The following is a 25,048-nucleotide window of genomic DNA, read 5'->3' as shown; positions in this document are numbered from 1 at the left end:
AAAAAAGAAAAACAAGCCTAAATCTGAGTTTGAAGCCACTTCGGCAATTCTACGTTTTTATTTTATTCATTTATTTTTTAATAAAAAGGTATATATATATATATATATATATATATCTCACCGAAAACACGAAGTGGTTCCGGGGCCTCAGAACTCAACTCGTGGAACACCCGTGAGAATCAGAAAGAGAAAGGGGGCCCGGGGAGCATGCGCCGGCCGGTAACAAAGGATGCGTCTTTACGCACCAGCTATACTCGCTGACAGAAGTAATCTGGTGAGCAGACGAGAAGAAGATCATAAAGGACTACGAAATCAGCCCTTTGGCTCTGCAGCCGGCGCATATTACGCAGGAAACTATCCTGTACGGAACCCACGAACACGCCAGTGACAAAAGCTCGAGATGGGGTCTCGGTCTCTCTCCATCCCCCCCCCCGTCTCTTCTCATCTCAGCCGCTCTGCCCCCTTTTTTTTTTGTTCACGGGCGTTTGAAAATGTCCCATTTACGCCATCGCACGAGGGGGGGGGGGGGGGGGGGAATTCACCACAATAACGTGTCACAACTTCTTAACTTTTGTTTTGCGCTTCCCCCCCTTTTTTAAAAAATCACACAGGCTTATTGGAAACCAGCTTCTGTCGAAGAAAACGCACTAAAACCAAATCCGACCACAAAGAACAGAAGGGAAAGAGAGACTATTTTCTATTTTTCACTTTGCCAGTCTTGCAACGAACACATTTACGCCAACAAGAAGAAAGAAGATCATAAAGCCAAAGACCGGAAGAGATGAATGCAGCATCTCTTATCCTCTGCTTTTGTGCCTCCACCAACATCATGCGCACCAGAACGCACGTCCCAGAAATGGTGCCATTGAGAATAAGGCAGTGAGGAGGATAAAAAAAAATGTCCAACCTGTATCTCGATGGAATGACCACTGAGGTTTCTTTTCCTTTCCACCTCTTGGCTGGGTGTGATAGCGAAGGGAACCCTGTCGAGTGACAGCTGCAGATTCCGCCCCTGCTCCGAGGTGCGGTCCGGGTAATTGTGGTGGAGCTGCGCAGCAGAGCCCTCGGTCCTGCTCACTATCCGGCCGCCCGTCTGCAATCTATACCCTCCCAATCTGAAACCCCTCCTCTACCGCTCTCCAGTGTCGGTGCATAAACCTGCAGGCTGAAATCAATTATTTTGTGATTTGCTTCCCCCTTTCGGCCATGTACACACGTAGCAGGGCGTTTTTTTTTTTTTTTAAACCTTACCCCTACGCTTAGAAAAATATAATTGAATCCACACAACCTCGTTTTTGTTTGTGTTTTTTTTAAACACCCACATCCACACATAACCGCATCAAGCACATTCAGAAGCATGCCAAACCAATCGGCGGCGTACTCCCGCCCCCTCCAGGCCCTATCCAATCAGAACGCTCCGTCTTTTCTAATTGAAAGGGGGCGTTTGTTCCACTTTTGCTGATAGCTTAGCTGCTAGGTTGCTAGGCTGCTACTAACTTCTAATAACGTCTCGCCTGATGACAGTCTGGGAATAGCCCACCACAAGTATTTCATCGACATTTTAACTACTTGAACAGTCAAACGTGGAGCACCATCGCCACCTTGTAAATGTTTAATATGTATACTTTTATTTTTGTGGTAATAAGGAACTGTCATAAACAAACGCCGGATGCGCAGAAACGCGTCCTGTGTTCCGGCGCGACGTCGCGGTATATGAATGTAACGCACCCTTGTCTCGTTGGAAGTAGGGCGGCGCTAGTGACGTCAGAGTAGCAGGGCCTTGCCTTAATGCCTTTGTGGTTTTGAAAGAGAAGATGGCTCCCGTTCTGGAGAAACGGCTCCCGGGCGCAGCTGGGGCGAACGACAATAACAACGAAGACGAGGAAGGACAAAATCTTTGGCGAGTTCCGCGGCGCTTGTAACGGACTCAACTGCTGGCGTTACGCTTCCGTTAAAAGAACAACCGTGGCGTATCTGCCTCGTCACTGCCGGTATCCCTCAACCGGACACCGGCCCGGCTAGAATAGCACCAAACATTAGCATGCACTGGAACTGGGCGTTCAATGCGCTAACGTTAACTTACTTAGGAAAGCTAACGTCGGCTATGCTAACTCGACCAACCGATTAGCGACACTGCAGGTTACCTTTAGGTAGTTTTACTAAAATAAAATACAAATATTGAATTGAGGACGCAACTTTTGAGACTTACATTCATATAAATTGTCCATGTTTTTTAAATATTAGTTAAATCCAATTTGACGTTAGCTGCTTTTTGAAGTATACAACAAGCTAACAATTTTGACAGGACCGCGAGCTAACAAAACATCGCGTTTCAGAAGGGGTCGTGCTGTTTTGGGGTTTTTTATGAATGGATTCACAACATTAGCTGTTATCCCCAACTTGCTGGCCAGCAGAGATGGACGTTTCCTGATATTTTCCGGCTGTAGAGGACGCATTACAAGGCGAAGTGTAGCGGTAGATTCCTCTTTTCTCTCATTATCTTTGTTAAAGCGATGCTAGCATGGGAATAGTTGTTTGGGTACCGAATGGTCATTCACTGTCTGGCTAGATCTGTGCTTTTCAATGTGTACTTTTATTTGTTCCATCTAGGTCTTCAATACTGAGTGAAGTTTCAACCAGATCGAGTTCAAAGTTGCCATCAGGAAAAAACATCCTTGTATTCGGTAAGTGTTATTTAAAACTATGCTTTTGAAATGTATTTTTGATGGTTACTCTTGAGGGGAGTCGTGTCGCACAAAGGTGTGACTTCACGTTAAGATCTCTTTTGACTTTTCAAACAATACTCTATACCTTTGAGGTTTGGCCTTCCAAGATTGGGAGAAATGCCGACCACATTTTTGCGAGAACGGTGCAGTCTAAAAGATGGCGGGAACATGTAAAAAGGAATTATTGAACAATGTTACAACTGTTATTGCAATTAAAGGTGTGTACTAATGTGAAAAGTATTTTGCAGGTGAGGATGGATCGGGTAAAACGACACTTATGGCCAAACTTCAAGGAAGTGATCACAACAAGAGAGGGAGGGGACTGGAGTATCTGTACTTAAATGTCCATGATGAAGACAGAGACGGTGAGTTTCCCTACTTTACCTACTGTTGATAATCGCATCGCTTGTATTTAATATGCGTCTTTGGTTTTCTTTCGCAGACCTGACCCGCTGTAATGTGTGGATCCTGGACGGAGACCTGTACCACAAAGGCCTGCTAAAGTTCGCTGTTTCGGCTCAGTCATTGCGCGACTGTTTAGCTGTGTTTGTCGCGGATATGTCGCGGCCCTGGACCATCATGGAGTCCCTGCAGAAGTGGGCCAGCGTTCTCCGTGACCATGTGGACAAGCTCAAGATCCCACCCGAGGACATGAGAGGAATGGAGCAGATGAGTAAGTAATGTTTGGCTTCATCCACCCACGTGTTAGTCACATGGTTATTATTGAAACTCATGTTTGGGGGGGGGGGGGGGGTGTTTTACCTCACGAGTGCCAGACGATTTCCACAATGGCTTCTGGTAAAAAAGGAGAGGTGGTCACCATTTAGCATTGAAGGCTAGGTCTGTGTAGCATTGCTCACTGTCGCTGATGTTTCTAGGTTATCATGCAAGATAAACCTGGTAGTGGTTTTAATGGAACACAATTGATTTCTTCAACACAGTAAGAAGCTTCTTATATCTAACAGAGGAGGGCTCGAGCATTCTTTCCGCTCAATGTCACATGGCCAGCGTTCCATTTAAATCGTGGTATGTCGTCCAGATAAATCATCTTCCACCATCTCGTGTTTGTGTGCGCGAGAGAGACAGGCAGATCCGAAGTGTGTGTTTGTGGCTTTTGTCCAGGGAGTCTTGCAGGCCTGTTGCATCATGGTTGCTTTTCCAGTGGCAAGGAGGGGAAGTCAAATGAGGAGGTTTGAGAACAGTCCACGGACCAGACGTTCTGACTCCGGCTGTGCTGTAACTGAATCGGAGGACGACACATTAAAAACAGAACCATATCAGGGACTCCTGTGGGACAGACGAGGCCTTTTAATGTCTTCATGCTTCACATCACTTAAAGGAAATGATCATCTGACTGGATTTATCTTGAGCTACATGAAGTAGTAAAGAGTTAAAGACTGTTGGAAAAATTGGGTTTGTCTTGCAATAGCAACACGCGTACCGAAACCTGAGACTTCAGTGCTACTATAAAAATCATTCTCGGTGCTTCTTTTGATCCCGCAGCATCTGCAGCAGCATTATTTATTGTTGCTTTCCAGGAAAATGCTGAATTTAGAAAGGCCCTAAATGAACAATGTTGGCCTTTTCTCATCATTTAAAATGATCAGTATCTCGGTTTAATGGATATTTAATTTGTAAAATGTGTACTGAGACATGTCTCAGGGGACAAAGTCTCTCTTTCACTTTGTGTCTTAAGGCGATCGTTCCACCCAACATCTCGCCTGGCGGGTGGTTTTCCCTGACTCAGCAGCTGCCATGTTTTAGTTTTCACTTAAATGAATCTTGCCAGAATAAATGTTGGCTGTTCAAATATGGTTTATGCCTCAAATTTCAACAGTTTAAAAAGTCCCCCGATTTTCAATATTCTTATGGGCTGGTGCAAAATCGAGAAGAAATTTCTTGGACAATGGAGGGTCAGAGTGGCTAAGATTTAGTGACTAAAGATGAATGATTTATTAGATCATAGATCTAATCAATTTGAATAATATTGACAAGCAGGAAGTTGGCAGAAAGTACGGGTTGTAGTTCATCTTTAAGTGAAGGCTGCAGCGTCTCCAGCTTTTTTTTTTTTTCTTGTCTGAGGTCTAGAAACGTAGCGTGAAAAGCTAACAGCTGATGGACGTGTGGCTGTTAAATTCACAGATGCGTGCGTCTCACAGAGCAAATGGCTTAAACCACAGTAAAAATATTACTTTTTAAAAGGCTTTAGTTGACAATTTTGGAAATTATTGAATTTGTTTTTGAGTCGATGTTGATTTGGCTCTAATTCTATAAATAGACTAATATAATGTTAGAAGTGCAGAAATACTTGGTTCTAACAGAAAAGGCGGCTTGGCTTTTTGTTATTGAACGGTAAAAGCTGTGATTTTATACTTCCTGATGTTTACTGTACGTCTGAATTTGTCTGTTTTGCTTTGTTTTTTGCTCCGCCAGTGGTAAAAGCGTTTCAGGAGTACGCAGAACCCGAAGACGCCACTCCGTCCTCCCCCCAGAGACGGGCCGCAGCAGCCGGAGAAGACGAGGCCGTTGTGCTGCCGCTCGGGGAAAACACACTCACACACAACCTGGGAATTCCGGTGCTAATAGTCTGCACAAAGGTACGTCTCTTTTCAGCTGTTTTATAAAACAAAACAAAAAAAGCCCCCAAAAATAATGTTAAAAACATGCTGTACTCGGGAATGAGCCCAAGGGATCATGTGACTCAGTTGGGATGTCCTCCCTCCATTAGCAGACACTCTGTGCTCTTATTTTTTTTTTGTCCTTGTTGGCTTTTAGGGGATTCCCAAAAATTGATGTGTTCCGCTTCTGTTGAAATGAAAATTTCAATCTCTTCCTACAAACCATATGTGGAACGCGCCCTCCGCCCTCCGCCCTCCACCAGGCTAACGCTGTGACTGCGGATGGGTGTAAACTCCCTGTACGCTCCTTCCTGCAGCTGCGTAACGTGAAAAAGCACTAGAAGCCTGTTTCGAGTCCTTCCCAACCACCGTCCCTGTCAGTTCCCTCTGGTTCCCACCCATGACCGGAATGGACCCTGCGCCGCCAGCCTTTCCGTTCTCCCCAAACATTTTACATGCAGTGCGTTGGTGATGTTACGCTTTGTGAGGCATAAAAAGCTGTCGTTCTGCTGGATTCTTAACCCTCCGGGAATAAAAAAAACAAAGCGACCATCAGCAGAGCTTCACAAGATGCCTGTGACTGAAATCTAGGCCTCATCCTGAAGGAAACGACACTTATCCCTTTATCGTAGCAATAAATGAACCAAATCAAGATAATATCTTGTTTTTGTGTGTTCTAATCTTGGTAACAATACTTCCTGTCCCGTATCATCTCATCAGGAACTGTGCAGAGAGCAGTGAAAGCTTGATTCTAATTCTGTGAGTCTATTAATCTATTTATATCATTGCCTTTTTTATCGTTTGTTCCCCAGTGTGACGCCATCACTGTGCTAGAGAAGGAGCACGACTACAGAGAGGAGCACTTTGACTTCATCCAGTCACACATCAGGCGATTCTCCTTACAGTGTATCCTTCAAACAGAAAAGGCCATACTTCTGTCATTTGGTATTTATTGATGATCGTTAATCGGTCAGTTTACCCGGAGGATTTGCTGCCTTAACGGAACCAAACAGATGGCGCCGGGCTGATTTATACTTCAGTGAAAGAGGAGAAGAACCTGGATCTGCTTTACAAATATATAACACACAAGATGTATGACTTCCAGTTCACCGCACCTGCCTTAGTGGTGGAGAAGGACGCCGTGTTCATGTAAGGATTTAACGACACACAAACAAAGTCCTAATTTAGCTTTTATTCCAAGTAAATACTTGCCGATGTCTTTGGTCCCTTCTTCCAGACCGTCAGGATGGGATAACGAGAAGAAAATCTCAATTTTGCATGAAAACTTCACAACAGTCAGACCTGAAGATCCATTTGAGGAGTTTGTCACAAAGCCTCCAGTACGAAAGCTGGTTCACGACAAAGAGATTAACGCGGAGGACGAGCAGGTCTTCCTGATGAAGCAGCAGGTAGCGTGACCTTTTCTGGGGAACTCTCTGCTCTTATTTGACCTACTGTATGTCTGGAAGATTTCCAAATACAAATGTTTAAACATTTTGAAGGTAGTTTTCCCACCAAATCCGATAAACTGCGCGTCTCTTTTTTCACCGACAGTCTTTGCTAGCAAAGCAGCCAGCCGCCCTGACGAGAGGATCGACGGTAAGTGTCTGAAGTTAGCTCGAGCTTTAGCTAAACTGCGCTACCTGTTCTCTGACCGCTGTCTGGATCTGCGTGCTAACTGCGTGCTAACGTGCGTTGCAGGAGTCTCCGGGGCGGACGGCCTCGGGGTCTCCCCGGCCCGCAGGTCGCGCCGGCCAGCCCTCCGTCACCGGTGGCTCGCCGATCACCGCTGTTAAAAAACCCGACCCCAACCTGAAAGGTAAAGCGCCGAGTGTTCTGCTCTTCTGTGTCGGCCCCCCCTGGAGCCGAAATATTTGACTTTTCTCAATCATTATGCCATTAAAGGGGGGTTATGTGTCTGTACAAGTGAATCCGTTTCTCCCTCAGCAGGGGCTGCCAACGAGGGAGTGCTGGCTAACTTCTTCAACAGTCTGTTGAGTAAAAAGACCGGCTCCCCAGGGAGCCCAGGAAGTGGAGCAGTCGGCGCCGGAGTGCAAGGGTCGGCCAAGAAAACAGGTAGGACCTCATTCCGGTGCCTTTTCATGTCCCGTCTTTCTGCTCTTAGACCTTCTTCACAGGCGAGTGGTTGTCCTTCTATGAAAACACTCAGACTTGTGCTTGAGTTGCTGGAGCGGCCAGTCCCTTTAGACCAGAGCAGAGAGAACCGCTGCTGACGGGACGCCGTAGCGTAGACCGTTTTATCTCTGCAGTCTGAAAGAGAAGGTTAAACGGGAGAAAAAGAAAAGTTAACGCCTTCTTCCTCTGACAACCCACCCCCATCCATGCGTGGCCCGCTGCCACTCACGCCACGTCATGTCCCGCCGCTCTCCGGCTCGGCTAATGCGCTGACCCGTTTTCCTCGGCTGTGCTGCATGGCGGGCGGCAGTTCTCATTTTCAGCTCCACCTCATTTGCCTGTCGTGTGTCTCACCGATGATTATTTCTGCATGTTTAGTTGTGGCTGCCAATCTCCAGCATGGGACTGCATCACCAGCTGACCCCCCTCCCCCCATCATCAACCTTGTTTCTTACACACAGACACTACAGGAGATTACTCTGGACTTTGTCTCCTGTCTTTTTTCCCCAAGGGCAGAAGCCGGGTTTGACTGACGTCCAGGCCGAGCTGGACAGGATGACTCGCAAACAGGACTCCGTGGTTTCGACGAACAACATACCGCCGCCGACAGAGAACGAAGCGTGAAGGCAACATACAGCTGCATCGTCCGCTGCATTTACTACTCTGGAAAAATTCATACGTATGTGAGCATTAAAAAACAGACCAAATTCCCAATGTCCGTATCAGTCGGCGCACACAGGGTGTTTTTTTTTTTTTTTTTTTTTGCCAAAAATGAATTTTCCGATATTTTGGCGCTTCTAGTGAGGCGGGAAGAGAGGACGGCTTCTTCGTGAGACGATAAACGCTGACAGCTTGGCTTTATTTCTGTCCTCTCCTCCATTGTAACTCTAATTTTGAGAACCTGCCTGATGTGCTGGGCTCCGGGCCGTACGAAGCGCCTTCTTTTTGGTTGATTTCGTGCACCGTTTATTCATCTGTAACCACGCCCCTGATGTGGCGACGCCAATACGACATCTGATAGCGCTTCAAATCGTTCGCCCTCATCATCTCCAAGGATTATGTAAATAGTAGTAAAAAAAAAAAAAATCTATTCAGGTTTAGTTCGATATTGTATAAAATTAACCTCCTCAAAATTTTGGAAACGGCTTCTTTGAGTAAGCCAGACCGGTTGTGATTAGATAGGCGTAGTGGTTGCTATGGAAACCCTTTAGCTACAGCTGTGTACGTTTTGGGACGGGCTTGGGCGGCATCTTTCCTACTATTACTCCTAAGTGCCTCGCGCAGTCACCCATTTGTGTCTACGTAAGAGGAAATGCACTGTAGCGTCACTGAGTAGGTTTCTGTCCATTTCTTGTCGTCCAAATAATTTATTTTTGTTTTACTTTTTTTAAACATTTTTTTTAATTATTATTATTATTAATGTACGATAAGCCTGTGGTCTGTTCTTTTTCATGAGTCAGAATTATGTGGTCCGGTTGATATCGTATTCATTCGAGCAATGGATTGAATGCTTTCGTACAAAACTGTAAAGGCTGCTGACGGTAGAGAGAAACCGCCGGACGGCGCGGATCTGAAGAACACTCGCGGTTGAAATCACTCCACGCTGCAGCCAAAGGAGGCGCCGTGATTTGTTGTGGTGTGAACAAAATGAGAGACGATATCCTTCAGTGTCTCCCAGCACCGGTTTCAAACTTTTGTTTTCATTCCTCTCTGTACTTCACGTTAGTGAAACATTCCTAGTTTCTACACAAAGCGCTGTGGAAGCAACCCCCCCCCCCCTCGCTCCCCCCTCCCCGAGAAGAGCAGTCATGTATCTTTGTTCTCTTTTTCAGTGCCCATTTACAATTGCAACCTTTGCCTTCGATACGCAGCCAACTGCTTGCCAGCTGCGCGCCCCGCCTTCATGGGAATGCTTCAAATTAACTTTCTCACTGCGCCGAAGCAAAAGCGGCCGCAGTCCGATCGAAATGAAGCGAGCACTCCCCTTGAGTCTCTACGTAGGGCCCCGTTTGAGGGTATGGATCGTGTGCGTCAGTAGCGTTCAGTGAATTAACAGCAATCGTTCAGGTCGGTTATTTGCTATGATGGCAGAATAAGAAGATTTAAAAAGGGAAGACGGGAGTGAATTGGGACAAGGAACCAAAGACGCATATTTATCACTCTTTCCTGAAATGGTAGAAATGCCTTCATTCACTCAACCGTATCCGGGATGTCAGTCGTCAATGTAAAACATGTTTGTACAGCAGATTATGATTAGGAATCCCTAAACTCGGTCTATTGTTAAGGATTAACAATTATTACGCTCTTTAAACGAATAACCATAAAACCATATTGGTGTAAAGTCTATGCATTTTGTTTTCAGTGATGCTTCACGGTTGCTCTGAATTTAGTCTTGATCAAAAATAGAGTTGTTAGTGTTTTTTTTTTTTGTTCCTTTCATTTTTTGACTGCGGTGGACGGTTCTCCCGAGGAGCCGTTGCTGAAGCGGAAGTCCAGTTTAAGCGTCCGGGAGCAGAACCGCCTCGTATGGAAATGCACTTTTCCTCGGACACTCGTGTCGTCCCGACGGCAAGATGCAGAATCCGTGCATTTCCTTTGCCTTTTTGTTGTTTTACAGTAACGAACCTGGAACTTAACCTTGCACAGTACAGCACAACTTTATTTGCATTTGCTGCTTAAGTTTTTTAGGATGTTGCCCCCGGTGGTAAAATGTGGAATAACGCCTTTTTTCCTGGTAGTATTAGACGTTTATATCAGACCTATAAGAATCATTGTCATTAGAACTTTTGAGAAGAATGTTTTTAGGACGGCTTGAAGTAGCTAAACCAAATGAGTTTCCATATATATCCTTATGCATGACTCGTCCTCTGCCTTGTGTTTACAGCCTCCACAGACACTTTTTTTTTTCGCAGGGGGGAAATAATTGCATCAGCCTGACTCGATTAATTTCTTCATAGGCCACGCTTGTTGAAATTTCACATTTAGCCAAGTGCGATGAAGTGTTCTCATGCTGCTGGTTTCAACGTTGCACTCATCCTTTTTGAATACGTGTCTTTCCCCACATCTCTGAACAGTTGTAGCTTTTATATTCGGATGTTTGTTCTCCAAATCCTAACTGAATTGCCTTTGACCACTACAGTCTGCATCGATATGAGCTTCTGCTTCCGGTCCCTTTCGTATTCAGGATATCAGGACACTGTAAGCACATGGCTGGCTGCATTTTCATGTCCTGAATTAATTCTGAAGTTTGATTGTATGACTTTTAACGTAATTCTGTAGCCTCTAAGCTGCCATGCGGACTCTAGCTTCTTATGCCGGCAAAGATAGGGAAAATGTTTATCAGACCCCTGGCTTCAATAAAGCAAGATTTACAACTTGATACTTCTTTGTCTCTTTATATGCAATAAATTTGATGTATCCCAGTTCATGTTAAGTACCACCTTCCTTCCACCAGAGGGCAGCACCGCAGAGGTTGGCGCAGTTACTTTCAAAATAAGACTTATCTCTGACTGAGGTTTATTTATCCTGGTGGTATGAAATCTGATAAAAGTCCAAGATGGAGTTTCTTTTCTGTCACATCTCAGTTATTTGTGGCGGAAAAGATATTTACAAACTATCCCGCCATTTCTCCAAGTTGTTGGGGTCCAAAACGCAGCAAAACAACTCTAGATAATTATTTACACATTTATTTATTTTTACATTTGAACTTTTACAGATTATAATAGAATAATCACATGTGGCCACTCGTCCTCTGGAGATTAAGGGAATGTTTCCAGAATTTGACTTCCGGTATATCGACCGTGAGAAACGACCAGCCGGTGAGGAGAAAAAAAAAAGAACAAGAGGCCAGAAAATAATGCGGAAGTTCTGTCTGCGTGCTTCCGGTTGGATTCGGGCTGTTTAGGAATACAATCGGCCCGCACGAGAACGCGCAGCCTCCGGGGGGGGGGGGGGCGGAGACACGCTGGCCCCCGCATCCTAGAGCGGACGGGCCGCCTCGCCGCAGGGCTGCCGGAGAGAACAGCTCACAACCGGGATTGGTAACGTTCCGTCTCGGCTCTTCCGGGGCCGCAATGGCTGGCTGTTATTCGGTAACGGAGGCGAGTTAGACGGACCCGGTGTGGGGGGGGGCATTATTTAACGAGCCGCCACATTGTTAGCAGGCGGGGGGGGACTTCCCTCGGCGAGCGGCGCCGTTCGTCGTGTGGGACGCTCCGGTTTGTTTTCCCGGTCCACTTCCAGCCTGCGTGGAACCAAAGTGTTGCTTTATGAGACGGAACCTGCGCCGCGAGGTGGATCCAGGTGGTTCCGTCGGCTCCGGTTCACGCGTCCCAGCGGGGGGGGGGTTGTTTTAGGCTAAGAGTCCAGCGCCTCCCGTAGGCGGCGGCGGCGTCATGAGGACCACCGAGGAGCCGGAGGGCTTCGACGGCGAGGCCTCCAACACGTCCATGATCTCCGGGGCCAGCAGCCCCTACCAGCCCACCACCGAGCCCGTCCACGCGAGGACCCTCTGGGGCGGGGTGAGGTGCGACGGGAAGTACCTGAAGTCGCACTTCGGGATTCTGAAGGTGGTTGAAGTGGTGAGTTTTGCTGCTTGGTGAAAACGTCGCGCGTAAAGTCACGCTTTCAGGGGACACTTCATTTCACGCTGGTTAATAGACGTGATGGTCCAGGTCCAGATCCTGGTCTGGGCTGCACCCCTAACGGTGCTGGGCAGGGGGCGTGTCTGGGCTTGGAGCCCCCCCCCTTCCATGAACCTTGAATGTTGGACCCTGTTGTACATTGAAGTCGCAGCAGGGGGTCCAAACTTCAGCGCTTTCATTACCGGTAAAGCTTTGCCTTTGAAGATTAGAAGAAATTGTGCTTTTTTCCATCCCTCCAAACTACTGGAGCTTGCTTTAACTTTAATGTCAGATTTTACTAGCATAGTAACTTTTTTTTTTTTTTTTTTTTAAGCTGAAACGACTAACACACCATGCTTTCCCCCAAGATATAACCCTAGAAATATTCCGGACCTGGATTATCAGGTTTTTGCTCCAGTAAAACAGGACAAGACTGTCTCGTGATCCGATCAGACTTGATCATCATCGGTTTGCCAGACCACATTTTGAGTCCTTGTTGTGTTCAAAGGGCCCCTGCGATTTCTTTTATTGCAGTGGCAAACCGCAGCAAAGAACAAAAGGCGACCTCCAACACAAGCGGTGGGGATTGTCCACAACAGGAGTAACGATGACGCGGAGGAAACCAGCAATTACCCTTAAAGTTTATGGACGGGACAAGCAAACTGAAATTCCAAACGGTTAGATAGTCCGGCCGAGTTCCGCTCATCTCTGCTTCACTTTTCAAACGCCTTAAAGCAGTTTTTTGACCCTCATACTGGTTCTTAGTGGGAGGCTAGGAAGTCGTCCTGGTCTTGTTGCGCAAACCTCTGTTTATCTCTGTGGAAAGTCGGGGAAGTTTCCATCTGTCACCAGCGTGGGAGGAAGTGGGCGGTAACCACGAGGGTTCGTGTCCATTCATCCGAATAGATTAAAAATAATAACGTAATAAGGATCACATGTTGTGATCTTTATTCATGTGTGAAATCACACCGGTGCCGGACCTCGTGATTAAATTATGAAGACCCATTCATTTTAAATTATAATTTGACCTTCTGAATCGTAGGAATTCCACTCATTACAGACTTAGTCTTTCAAGTCGGTCGCTTAAAATCTTTCAATGCTTTGTGCAGATATCAATGACATCACGGAACCTAAACATTTAGTCATCAAGTTGAGGAGCTTGGGTTCTCAAATGATGAAACCTGGACGAAAAACTAAAGAAAAACTATCATTGAACGCCAATTCAAATAAAAAAAATACAAATATCTGATAATGAAATGGAACACAAAATAAAAATGACATAGTCAAAGTAAAAAACAGTTTGTAGGTGTAGATCCTCACCCTTCCAGCTCATCGTGGTTCTTGAAGGTTGAATCTGAAGCGACTTGGCTGTCTGTTTTACAGCCGGAAAGGGGTCTTCAGAACCCCAAAACAGAAGTCCGGTTCTTTTGGATTCAGCCTCGGAGGGCTAAAATACAGCTACGATACAGTAGCGAGTGTGCCTGCGCTTATCTCCCATCTTAAGTTTATGTTTGCCTGAACGACTTGCTCGGCGCTGATAATGACTTTCCACGTTGAGGAAGTCGTATCTCGTTCACCGACAAGGACGGAGACTGTTGAAAGTCATCCAAGTTTACGTTCAGTGTCTAAGAGGAGGCTTGCGAAGGTGCAGGGAGTGAATTTATTTTACTGCTGAACTCTGCGCCAGCTGAATGCATAACGATCTTCATTAATGCAATAGTCCAGAGCCGACCGCTTGACGTGATGGTGTTCAGGGACCTGATGTTTCTACCAAGTCTGGAAACGCTACGCCAGGAAGTCGTGCCGTGTCTATTCCTTGAATCCCTGTGTCGATGGAAAGTTATTCTGTGGCCGGGAGAACTGGAGTCCTGCCGTTTTAAAGTATCATCTTTTAGCAGAAGTAATGAACAGCGTCAACTGACGCCTTCTCAGAGCGTTCTGTTAGCTTAAATACTGGTTTAACAGGAGTCGGGCAGTTTTGACAGTCATCACTCAAACCTGAGTGGACGGTGTCGTGCAAACCCTGCTGGCATAGTCTGTGGTTTCTTTTACGGTTGCTAAATGTTTCCTCCACGCCCTGGCCTTGTGTGCAGTTTGGTGCGAGTTAGAAACCGCTCTGAACTTTGCCCCGCACAGTCCCAAGATTAATGATAAATTTGTCTGTGGGCACAAAACCAGGTGTTTGACACCGAAGCACCGGCGATGAAAGGTCGGACTTCTTGTATCCATCGGAAACTACGCTTATCGGGATGTAACCTGACCAAGGATTGCCCACCGCGATGGACGTCGGTTCGTCTTTGTCTCTTTCCTTCTCCTTGCTCACCTGCATCAACAACAATACGATGCCTCGCAGGTCTTGAAGGTGCACCAACCAAGTTTTGTTTCTGAACACATAAAGTCCCTGTTTGTTCACGACGGTGCACGAGGGCTTGTTTCTAACCAGTGGTTAACAAAGTGAGCTTTTTCTTTTCCCTCTGTCTCTGAATGTTTGTAATGAAGTTACCAGATGCTCCCAAATGTCAGTGAGCACTTCCTGCTCCGAGAGAGACGCTGCATGCTCCATTCTCCGCTGGTTAAAACATTACTTATTGGAGCTTGTACGAGTCGCAACGACAACAGAACCCTACGGGAGCATTTGGGGAGACATGCATGCATTGTTTTTCTTTTTTTCTTGTGTCCTCATTTTCCATCGTGTAAATGACCGGCGGCTGTTGCAGGAGTATACTCGCCATTGTTTGTGCGCAAGGCTTTGCAGCCCTGGGATTGACGCATGAGATGTTGCAAGGTCTCCAGAGCCGCCATTAATTTCCTGTCCACGGAGCAGATGGTGTATCAGAAGGGGGATTCTTTAAGACCTCTAATAACGTACATAATCCTGACGCTAAGGGTGCATGTGAGACGTGATTGAGAAAGACGTGCGCAATTGCAGTGAAGGCTAACGTAAAATCATTACCGGTACTTGCAAAATGATCAGGTGTGGTGATTTGCAATCCCCCCCCCCCGTGGCTGGCGGACACCTACACAGGGACTTGGGAGAAAGCAGTACCGGTATGCTTTCTGTGTACACATGACCTCATCCTTAATGCCCCAGCCAGAGGGAGCGTATCTGTTTACTCTAATCCTTATGTCCCGTCCATACTGTACGGAGGCAACCGGGTGTGTCTGTCCACATCCACACAGAGTGAGACTTTCTGTCTCTTTGGACATAAATGCCGCAGCTGTTTGCTTCGCTGCCGTCACCTGCAGGCGGTAATGAGATTTTGGCAGCAGCATGAACTGGAACAGCCCGGCGGGTTGCTTTTGTTGTGTCTTTGCTTTGTGTGCGTAGCACTTGTAACGGGACTGCCGGGCGTTATTATCTACGGACGTTTCGAGTGTTTCTGTGCGGTGACGTCTCCGGCAAAGATTCCGGAATGTCGGACAAAGAGACGGTCTGTCCCAAATCAAGGACAGCTCGATAATGCCGTCACACAAAAACACTGAAATCTGTTGATGGAACGGAATAAACGCGGCCATCTGTTGAGCTGCTGAGGCCGGGGGGGGGGGTTACCAATGAGACCCTTTGTTGAGGACGGATGGGCAGTGAGTCTTTAATCTTTTTTTATTTTTACTTTAACTACTTGGAGTCAGATTAGATCTATAAATGAACAATAATCTCGCAAACAATTCAAAGTTTATTCCGACGGAACCATTTCTGAGACTAGCGGATGAAAGTGGATCTTTGCTGTACTATTGGTGAAGTTAAGCGACTTGAAATGGGAATTAACCCATTCACTGCAAGTCTATTTTCAGTCTTTCATTGGCCAAAGTTGAGCTGGGTGTTTCAGGACCAGTCGGGATGTACTTCGCAAATCATTGTCTTTCTTGTACGTGCTTACATATACATAAACTGTGACTACTACTACACAGGTACCTGGAATAACCGTTCCTCAAAGGTGATCCATCGATGCCTCGTGGTCCTGATGTTCCTCTTCATGTACTTTTCCTTGACTCCGTGTCAGTAATCCTGACATTCTCCGCGACCATGTGATTGTCTCGCAAAATGAGTTACACAGTCGGTTCCCTTAACTCGTGATCCCTTCGGTTTCCCCCGTGATTAAATTGCCACAACGATATGGAGGGAGATGATTTCTAAGAGGTTAACGTCTTGGTTTGCGAGTCTTAACCCTCCACACAAGCTTGAGGTTGCTTGCATCAACTGGACCGAGTTATTCTATAACTTCTTAGAGCAGCATTTAATACACATATAGTAGATCTAGTATGAATTTGACTCCTTTTTGAATGTCGCAGCGCCGTTTCTTTTGTTATGTCTCTGGGTCCTGGGCCGCTCTGAGCCAGTCGGTAACCCGTGTGTGGTTTTGTCCGGGTCTAGATGGCAGCAGAACACCTAAATAGCAGAATTCTCTCCATACTGTGGTTTTCTTGATGGATGCTGGCTGGAATGGAGGCATCTGTGCCAGCAGTGCAAGAGTAGAGCTGATGAGATGGGCTTTATTGCCTCTAAGGCTGTTCACAGGGCAGTTGCTTCATCTTCTGGGAGTTTAATCTCTTTAACAAAAACCAGTCACTTAAAGGTTCGACCTCCGGATCCCTTCATGCTTAAGAGCAACTTAACCTGTAGGTAAATTATGTAAAACTCACTTGTGCTGTAAATTGCCTATATGAGGTGCATCTAGAAAAAGTGTGCCGGTTCTTGAACGTCTTGTGCTTTTGGATTCTCCCTTCAGATTCTGTCACTCATTGGATTCGTCTGCATAGAGACCATCATGATGTGTTCTCCCTGTGGAGGCGTCTACTTCTTCGAGTTTGTCAGCTGCAGTGCCTTCGTAGTGACGGGGGTGCTACTCGTGATCTTCAGCCTCAACCTGCACACCAAGGTGGCGCATGTCAACTGGAGCCTAACGGTAGGTTGGGGGGGGGGGGGGGGGCTGGATCATTACACCACTGTGGGGAAGAGTGTTTGTGTGGTTTTTAAAAAGGTTAACTTGAAGGGTCATCAATGACATTTTGTGGAACGCTCGGCCCATCGGGAGGGAAACGTTTGATGTTGATGCTAACTCTGCGCAACAGCACGGAGCCAGATTAGAACTCAAAGCACTTTCCAGGTGTGGCAGGGAAAGACCTGCGGGGAAGGATAGAGCCCGACCTGTCCCACAAGGGCAAGCACTTTGGAAAGACTTCCCTTTTAACAGGCAGAAACCTTGAGCAGAACCCAAACGCTGGTTGCCTCATTTGTGTAAACGTGCATGTCGGCGTGTTCAAAGCTGCAGCCGAATCCTTGACGTGTGTGTGTGTGTGTGTGTGTGTGTGTGTGTGTGTGTGTGTGTGTGGCTTCTGCGCTGCTCCCAGAAACCGCACAGCATGCATGTTGTAGTAAAACAGTGGATGTTAAGACATCCACATCCAAGCAGATTTCTTTACCGTGTCCTTGGCTTGATGCAATACTCTGTCTCCAACGTGTGTGTGTGTGTGTGTGTGTGTGTGTCTGGCTTCTACAATACGCCAGAAAGCGTTTTACAGTCCAAGAACCAGTTCAGACCTTTTTTTAAAAACCTTCTGCTTTCAATGTTCTGCTGTTTTTCTCGTCTCGTGTTCAACCAGGCGTTCGATGACCGAGCAATTCTTCATCCTCACGTCTGTTTCTGCACACAAGCGTGTGTTGAAGCAAGTTCAGATTACCCATCACTCTCACGGCGGAGGTTGTTGCTACAGACCTGCTGTTCGGGGACCAAGTTAAAGTCTTTCATGTTTTGTTACTGTCTTTGTAGAAATGGAAGACAGTAAATTGTGTGTTTTACGACACTCGGAGCGTTCCCTGTCCGCTTCCCTGCCAAATAAAGACAGACGACGTACTTCCCCCAGGTTTCGCAGACTCCACACTGTCGTCCCACGCGAACCCATCCCCTCCACAGTCGAAGGCTGTGCGTTTGTCTCTCAACTTCAAAGCCGTTCCCGTCACTCCCCTGGGAATTTCGCCGCATTTCCGGATGTTAACCGACTGTTGATCCTGCTGCCGCCTTCCCGTGTTTCCAAACTCACTGGGCTTGTTTCGTAAAGCAGCAGAGTCTCGGAAGGAGAGTTTTTATTTTTTTCTTGTGCGATTATATGCTACGTGATCCCGTATCCTCTGAGTCACCCTGTGTGATGACTTTGGCAGTGCAGATGGGGGGAAAACTTACCCCCACTTCCTACCCTTTAACGCTGAAATGACTGCAGTCCTGGGACCTGGTTGCAAAGCCGCTCGCTGAGGTTTGACTTGAGGCTTCATATTGGCTCGACATGATGTGGCCAAATATCTGCCGTGCTGAATTTACAAACTATTTTTTTTTTTTTTTTTTTTTTTTTAATCTAAAGATGTCTAAAATCTTATCTGTGCCACGTGTTTCAGTCTTTTAAGCAAATCTACGATATAAAGTAATTCCACTTCGGCTGGCAGCCGCTCTCGTTTTAACCGCACGAGTAGCGATCACCTGGTTCGCTTTCGCCAGCACAGTTGTGCGATTGTTATCTCTGTTGCTTAGCAGCGACAACCTTCCAGGTCTCAAATCCCCGTGTGGATTTTGCATGTTCCGTTGTGGCTTTCCTCCAAGCGCTCCGGCTTTCTCCTGCCTCCTCTGTGCTTTGACTCTGATGGGATAGAGCCCACAACCCGGCAGGGATGGGCAGTTCTAGACAATAGATGGCTGGTTTACTTTAATAATGGGCCTATTAAAAAAAAAAAAAAAAATAAGTAAAAAAAACAATATTTTTGAATTCTTGATGGCAATTTAAAGCAAATGAAATCGCAATTTCAATTTTTTCAAATTGCAGGATTCTTGACTTCATTCCTGATGTTTCCTCTACAAGATGAGTTCAGTATCAGGAAGATACTCATCGGTTCAGGTGCTGAATCTCAACAGGTGGAGGATTGTAAAACCATCAGGGTTCGATCACACTCGATGCGGGTGGCGAGATCCAGAAATGGGAACGGCAGTTAATTTCAGGTTTTTCACGTCTCTGTGTGACGAAAGACCGAATCACGAGATGCCGTGACGAGAATACGGGAAAACTGGAAAAGCCTTTGTGCACAACGAGCAGTACTTCCTGTTGAACCCGTTGGGTAGGACAAGTGTGTATTGTGTGTGTGTGTGTGTGGTGTTCAGATCCACGCTGAAGGTTACTGGTGTTCAGTGGCTGCACCAGCACGCTTCCACGCGACTGATTAAACTGCAGGATCGGCGCACGACGCTTCCACCCTGCCAACATGTCTGGTCACATGACCGACCACGTCTGCCTTGATCAGTCATGCATCGGATCACGAGTGCCACTCGAGTCCTATTTCACTATTAACCCTCCCCGCTCTGTTTGCACTGCTGACGACACGGGGGGGAACCGGGTTTGGGTTCTTCTGTTGAGAACTCTTCAAACCTAAATTCCAGGAAGACGTTTACGTTCATCTATAATCAATTATGTTGCTTAATACAAGAGCTATACGTCATGTGGGGATTGATATTGTAGGAAGGCATTGCTTTGTCTTTTTAGACACGGATTCTTTTTTAAAATACATATTTATTTATTAGTATTTAAAACATACAGCTTTAAAATCGACTCGTGACTTCGGTATTGATCGACTGATTCGTTAACGGTGTGTGAAGGAATCGAGCGATCCCTGCTGCTCGTCTGGAGTCCGACATAAAGTTTTTTTTGTGCGTCTTCCTCGCAGGACCTGGTGAACACCGCCGCCAGCACCTTCTTCTTCTTGTTGTCGTCTCTTGTGTTGGCCTTCATCAACCACAAAACGGCGGCCGAGATAGCGGCGGTGGTGAGTAGCCAGAACACGGACACGGAACTCGAGTGTGTGTGTGTGTGTGTGTTCCACCAACAACCTTTGTTCGACATGCCGTTTCCCTCCTGTACGCAGATCTTCGGCTTCCTGGTGACGGGTGTGTACGCAGTGAACACCTTCCTGGCGGTGCGGCGGTGGCGCCTCGCCGGCGGCCGTCAGGGCTCGGGTCAGGCCAGCGAGTACACCCGGGCTCGCACGGCTTCTCGCGGTGAGGTGGAGGCGAGGCCCGACCTCGCTTGAGAGCGCCGCCGGACGGACTAAGCTGAAGCCGCGCTGTTGGGCAGCTGATGGAGATCCGGGTGAGGCTCCTCGACGCTTCAGGAGCGTTTCAGGGGCGTTTCTGGGGGGGGCGGAGGACAGTTTCACGCTCCTCATCCCGGCTTCGGCGACGCACGGGAGCGCTCCGGTCCGGATGGAAAACACTCGAATCTGTTTCACAAGGATTGCCAGAAAGGCTGCGCAAATTCCTGCTCTGACATGATCATTTTATTTCCTTTTTTTTATTATTATTATCTTTCACTGTGAATGAAGTCACATTAGAGGACCAGCTTGTGGTGACAAACGGGACGCTTCCCGGAAGAACGGGACCAGCAGCAGACGTTTTCCTGCACTGACTGAAGCGCCTTTTTTAAAAAAAGATATATTTCCAGCTGAAGTTACACATTGATTAATGATTAGCTGCTATTAAAATGTCTCCAGCAATTCTAAGCCTGGGATCAATCCTAACTGCAACAATCGTATGAAGATGATCTTTTTCTTTTTCTTTTCACACATTTGCAGGACATTAGATCAGTGCCCTCAGCCTGTATATGCTGGATCTCGGGTATCGACCCAAAATGTTTGCGTGCCTCGACCTGAACGCTGTGTTTTCTTTAAAATACCTTCCTAATCATTCATTCATGGGGAAAACTAAAATTCTCCTGTGTGTAAAGTTCCTGTTTGATCCTGACATGAAGGAAGAAATGATTTTTGGTGTGTCCCTTTTGCTCTCGTGTATTTAACCTTCACTGTGCTTTTAGCTCTTTATGAATATTGGACTTATTGAATTTGAGCAGGGCGGAAATCGACTCTCTGGCGCCATCTGTTGATCTTCAGTTGAACTGACCGAACAGCCGGGTCGTATTTCAGGCGCCTGTGATGAAGAGGAGGACCAGCAGCAACTTTCCAACACGTTTTTAGACAATCATGTGTGTTTTTCTGTCTATTTGTACCCCAAAAGTTGCGTTGTACTCTGATAATATCAACCATCAGCAGCAGCAGCTCTCTATACAACCTGATGCTACGGTGCAACATGTTATGAGCTCTTTTATTTATAGGAAAGAGAATTAAAAAGCTTTCCACCGGTTTCCAGATCGCTGTTGTGTGGAAATGTTTGTGTTTTGAGCGTTGACAAAATATTTCCACCTCTTTGATGTGAACATTTAAATAAAATGATTTGACAATTGGAAGGACTTTTTTTTTTTTTTTTGCAACAGAAAATGTGCAGCAAAGGTGCTCCATTTTCATCCATGAGGGATCATTTGTGATTTTTTTTTTCCAGATATGTATTTTATTTTTACATGTAAACACAAATTCTACTATTTTTCAAAAATGCAAAGGTTTGTGGTTTCGTTGGCTTATTTAAAAATTTTGGCGACATGATTATCCAGGACGACGAAGACGGATGACGTCACACGCGATTGTTTTCAATTAAGTGCCCTCGACGTCACATTCAGTGAGGCGTTCAGGTGCGTCTGATTTCTCAGCAGTAGAGCAAGAACTATTCACGCAGAAAAACAAACAAAAATAGTTTTTTAATGAAAGAAATCGTCACATATACCGGTGGGTTATTTAGAAATGTACAGAATGCAGTAAACGGCTTCAGTGCTCTTTTAGACAAACAGGTCGAAAGAAGTTAAAAAGTCAAAAAACTTGCACTAAAATCCGGGTTACTTGTATAGATTTAAAATTGTGACACAAACAATACAAAGACAAAACGATTGTCACTGCACAGAAGTCGAGTAACAACATTACAAAAATACATGTAAGAGTTACTGGACAGAGGTTGTAACCAGCCAACCCGCAATAAACGCGTCCTGCTGCTGCACATTGTTCTCATAGCGCTAATGAGGACGAGGATGAGGATGAAGATGATAAAACATTGTTATAATACAAATAAAATGGGATGAAAAATCATGAACATCAATTTAGAGTTGACAAACTTGGCATCGAATGAGGCTGTAAAAAAAACCATTATACAAGTTCACAGTTTAAAGATGATTTCAGTATCAGGTTTATGATGACATATTATTCTAAAATGATTTAAGGCTCCGGATGTGACAAAGAAAGGTGCGCTCCTTAAAAAAAATCATCTTTGAAGTCAGGAGTGAGACAGATTTACAGAAGATCTGGCTCAACATTAAAGACATTTAACAATCAGTGTGATTTTAATTTTATGGAATTGTGAAAAAAAGAAAAAAACAATCTGAACGGAAGTTTAGCGGCCAGATTTCTTCTGGCAAAAGTTGTTCCTCGTTTGATTGTGTCCAAGGATGAAATCCCGGAGGGGGTCAGTCTGAATCGGAATCCGAAAACTCCTCTGGAAGACAAAAGAGAAATCCAAAATGATAAAAGCGTGGTTAAGAGCAAAACACAAATGAAAAAACCTTCACAAACTCAAACAAAACGTTTTGCTATCTTAAGTGAGGAGCAGGATTCTTGTGTTATTAATCTTAAATTGTTATTCCTGCAGGTAAAGAAAACAAATTCTTAGCGTGCCTTGCTGCCTGGTCGGCTCCACGTTAGAATTCCCTCCTTCCTTTAGGAAATTGGCCAGCTCATTGAAAATCAGGTAGAAATCCAAGGCGAAGGCGATGGTGGCGAAGAATCCGAACACCTGTTGGAAGGAGAACATTTTACCGGTTAGTCTGCGAACGCAGCGTGTTGCATTCAGGAGCGTGTAAATGATGGCGGATCCGGCTACAACGAGAGCATCCCGTTTACCCCAGCGGCCTTGGACGCGCCGTCCGAGTATTTGGATACGGCGATTATAGAGACGATGAAAAAGATGATGGAGGCAGTCACACATCTCATGAAATCCTTTGAGGGGGGAGAAAAAGACAGAAGTAAACACTCAACTTCTTCTTTCTCTTCTTTTAACGCGAGACGGACGTTCCTATATTATTATTACTTGTTGCTATGGAATCCGATCTCACCATGAGCGGCCAGAGGAACCCTTTAAACCTCTCGTTGAACTTGGTGGAGTAGGCGAACAGCAAGAAGAGGGCGGCCAGAAACTCCAGCAGCGGAACCGTCACGAAGGCCGCCGCCGTCGCCGCGGCGAAACACACGAAGGACACGAAGGACAGGACCTGCGGAGACAATCGGAGGACAGAGAGCTTCCGTTGACGTAAGCGTTCTGAGGAGAGGCTTTACGAGGGAAACTACGCCCTGTGGTTCAGTGAAGAGGCGTTCAAGGGTGCACTCTTTTTCTGTATTTATCTGTTTCTAAGGGAGCTGCTTGAAGCCATCAGTACATTTACATTTTTAATCCAGCATATATATATATATATAAGAGGCACTTTTCCTGCATGAAGAAACAGCTGTTGTAAGGCAATATTTATCCAATATTGTACCCTGAATCCCTCTCATCCCCCATCACACACACACACACACACACGCACACACGCACACCCTTGTGTAAACACGTACAAACAGTAAGCTTTGGTAATGAGAAGAGTTTAAAACGCTCCGTGAGTAATCCCGACGCGAGGAAGCGACACCGTCCTGCGTTTGATGCTGTCTGGAAGCGGCCAATCAGAGCAGAGGAATGTCCAGACACTGTAATCTCAAACGGGCCCGGCCATCTTGTCTTTGTCTCAGGCAGTCGTCCGGAGCTTGCCCCGAGCTTAGGACCCCCCCCCCCCTGAAAAGAAACCCAAAAGATCTGCATAAATGCTGCTACGACTTCTGTGCTTGTTTCATCCGTGACCTGCTCTGTTGACCTTTGACCTGGCTTGTAGCAGCAGACGCTTCATTAATTTAACCCTTTAAAGCCCGCCCCACGACGTCATCGTCAGAGCGCTCTCATTCTTTTTGGAAAACAAAGTCTTCATGGAACCTTCTGACAAATGTGTCAAAAAGAAACAACAAGAACGTGAATTTTTATAGAAGCTCTAATTTATGTAACTTTTGCAAAATCCAGATTTTTTTTTTTTGGGGGGGGGTCAGTGATATACGAGGCTGGAAGTAACCTTTAAGTGATATCTATTTATTTATGTCTGATTGGCTCCTCTGGTCTGCTAAACGTGACGCGCGTTAATGAGACGGGACTCGAACACATCCGTGTTCAAAGTGAGAAAAGGGAAGTTTGACACGCGTGTTGAGGGTCGTGCGACATTCCCCGCGTTTATCTGTCCGCCCACGGAATTCCCGGTTGGAGGAAAACCATTTGGATCCGGGAATAGAGATGGAAGCTGATGCGTTTGGTTTTTGAAAACACGGAAATAACAGTTTTGGAAATTAAGTAGATTAAAAACATTTCCAACGTGTGTTGCGTTCAAGTCCCGCATGTTTATAGGAAGTTTTAAACTCCTCCCCTTCCTAATGGAAACCTTGTGACCCGCATTCACGAGTGATCTAAATCTTAGTTGCGTGCATTAACGCAACAAATAAACTTGTATTCCTGAAAACCCGCAAAGAAAAGTCTCCGGGACTGTTTTTTTTTGTTTGCGCAGTAACGGCGCGTCTGTTCGAGACGCGCTTCCTCCGGTCATTTCTTACCGCTTCAGCAACGAGCAGCATGCCTTTCCGTGAAGTGGCGAACTCTCTGCTCGGAAGGACCGACTGGAGGACCGTCTGGCGCGGCCGGGTCGGTTCGGGAGCCTCGATGTCCCCCATGGTTGTCCCCGCCGCGCAGCGCTGCACGCAGGGTAACGGCCTCAGTGAAGAGGAAGAGGAAGAGGAAGAAGATCCGTGGAGGTGGAAACGGAAACGGTGACAGTGAGGAAAGGCTGCAACATCTGCCTGCTCCAGATGTGAAACGCGATGCCTCCTCCTCCTCCTCCTCCTCCTCTTCCTCTCAGCTGCATATACAACACCAGCCTGCACTGCAAATTGAAAATACTCAACCAAATGATGTCA

The 25,048-nt window shown here is 46.2% G+C and overlaps 3 protein-coding genes across 7 annotated transcripts; 2 read left to right on the top strand and 1 right to left on the bottom strand.

The window, feature by feature from the left end:
* The first annotated feature begins 1,812 nt into the window (after positions 1-1,812).
* On the top strand, positions 1,813-10,859 carry dync1li2 (dynein, cytoplasmic 1, light intermediate chain 2). 5 transcript variants are annotated; one of them, XR_011105703.1, is made up of 13 exons: positions 1,813-1,900; positions 2,611-2,684; positions 2,975-3,091; positions 3,169-3,399; positions 5,160-5,323; positions 6,157-6,250; positions 6,358-6,493; positions 6,582-6,753; positions 6,899-6,943; positions 7,046-7,163; positions 7,292-7,420; positions 7,992-8,159; positions 9,313-10,859. XR_011105703.1 is itself a non-coding variant. In XM_068745456.1 (12 exons), the coding sequence occupies exons 1-12, from the start codon at positions 1,815-1,817 to the stop codon at positions 8,102-8,104; spliced, it is 1,476 nt and encodes a 491-aa protein (XP_068601557.1). In that variant the 5' UTR covers positions 1,813-1,814; the 3' UTR covers positions 8,105-10,859. The 5 variants fall into 5 exon arrangements, 4 of the variants coding, with proteins under 4 accessions (XP_068601557.1, XP_068601482.1, XP_068601633.1 ...); XM_068745456.1 differs by having other exon boundaries at positions 7,049-7,163; positions 7,992-10,859; XM_068745381.1 differs by having other exon boundaries at positions 7,295-7,420; positions 7,992-10,859.
* Positions 10,860-11,649: 790 nt separating this feature from the next.
* Positions 11,650-21,371, top strand: cmtm4 (CKLF-like MARVEL transmembrane domain containing 4). Its single transcript, XM_068739735.1, has 4 exons — positions 11,650-12,060; positions 16,830-17,006; positions 19,805-19,903; positions 20,003-21,371. The coding sequence occupies exons 1-4, from the start codon at positions 11,875-11,877 to the stop codon at positions 20,165-20,167; spliced, it is 627 nt and encodes a 208-aa protein (XP_068595836.1). The 5' UTR covers positions 11,650-11,874; the 3' UTR covers positions 20,168-21,371.
* A 330-nt stretch (positions 21,372-21,701) lies between these two features.
* On the bottom strand, positions 21,702-24,805 carry cmtm3 (CKLF-like MARVEL transmembrane domain containing 3). The gene is made up of 5 exons (XM_068741843.1): positions 24,689-24,805; positions 23,122-23,277; positions 22,910-23,005; positions 22,685-22,802; positions 21,702-22,505 (listed from the first exon to the last, which is right to left on the bottom strand). The coding sequence occupies exons 1-5, from the start codon at positions 24,803-24,805 to the stop codon at positions 22,477-22,479; spliced, it is 516 nt and encodes a 171-aa protein (XP_068597944.1). The 3' UTR covers positions 21,702-22,476.
* Positions 24,806-25,048: the final 243 nt, after the last annotated feature.

The sequence above is a fragment of the Brachionichthys hirsutus genome, chromosome 1 (genome assembly GCF_040956055.1).
Source record: "Brachionichthys hirsutus isolate HB-005 chromosome 1, CSIRO-AGI_Bhir_v1, whole genome shotgun sequence".
Lineage (NCBI taxonomy): Eukaryota > Metazoa > Chordata > Actinopteri > Lophiiformes > Brachionichthyidae > Brachionichthys > Brachionichthys hirsutus.
Note: the sequence above shows the minus strand (reverse complement) of the source record. Positions and strands in the feature narration are given on the sequence as shown.

What these genes read in the sequence shown, in the direction of transcription:
- dync1li2 (XM_068745268.1), top strand. Translation starts at nt 1,815, where the DNA reads ATGGCTCCCGTTCTGGAGAAACGGCTCCCGGGCGCAGCTGGGGCGAAC. An exon ending in GAGGAAGGACAAAATCTTTG is followed by an intron (nt 1,901 to 2,610) that starts GCGAGTTCCGCG and finishes TGTTCCATCTAG; the next exon opens with GTCTTCAATACTGAGTGAAG. An exon ending in CCCTGACGAGAGGATCGACG is followed by an intron (nt 6,944 to 7,045) that starts GTAAGTGTCTGA and finishes CGTGCGTTGCAG; the next exon opens with GAGTCTCCGGGGCGGACGGC.
- cmtm4 (XM_068739735.1), top strand. Translation starts at nt 11,875, where the DNA reads ATGAGGACCACCGAGGAGCCGGAGGGCTTCGACGGCGAGGCCTCCAAC. An exon ending in TTCTGAAGGTGGTTGAAGTG is followed by an intron (nt 12,061 to 16,829) that starts GTGAGTTTTGCT and finishes TTCTCCCTTCAG; the next exon opens with ATTCTGTCACTCATTGGATT. An exon ending in CGGCCGAGATAGCGGCGGTG is followed by an intron (nt 19,904 to 20,002) that starts GTGAGTAGCCAG and finishes TCCTGTACGCAG; the next exon opens with ATCTTCGGCTTCCTGGTGAC.
- cmtm3 (XM_068741843.1), bottom strand. Translation starts at nt 24,805, where the DNA reads ATGGGGGACATCGAGGCTCCCGAACCGACCCGGCCGCGCCAGACGGTC. An exon ending in GGTTCCTCTGGCCGCTCATG is followed by an intron (nt 23,006 to 23,121) that starts GTGAGATCGGAT and finishes CCCCCCTCAAAG; the next exon opens with GATTTCATGAGATGTGTGAC. An exon ending in GCGCGTCCAAGGCCGCTGGG is followed by an intron (nt 22,803 to 22,909) that starts GTAAACGGGATG and finishes TCCTTCCAACAG; the next exon opens with GTGTTCGGATTCTTCGCCAC.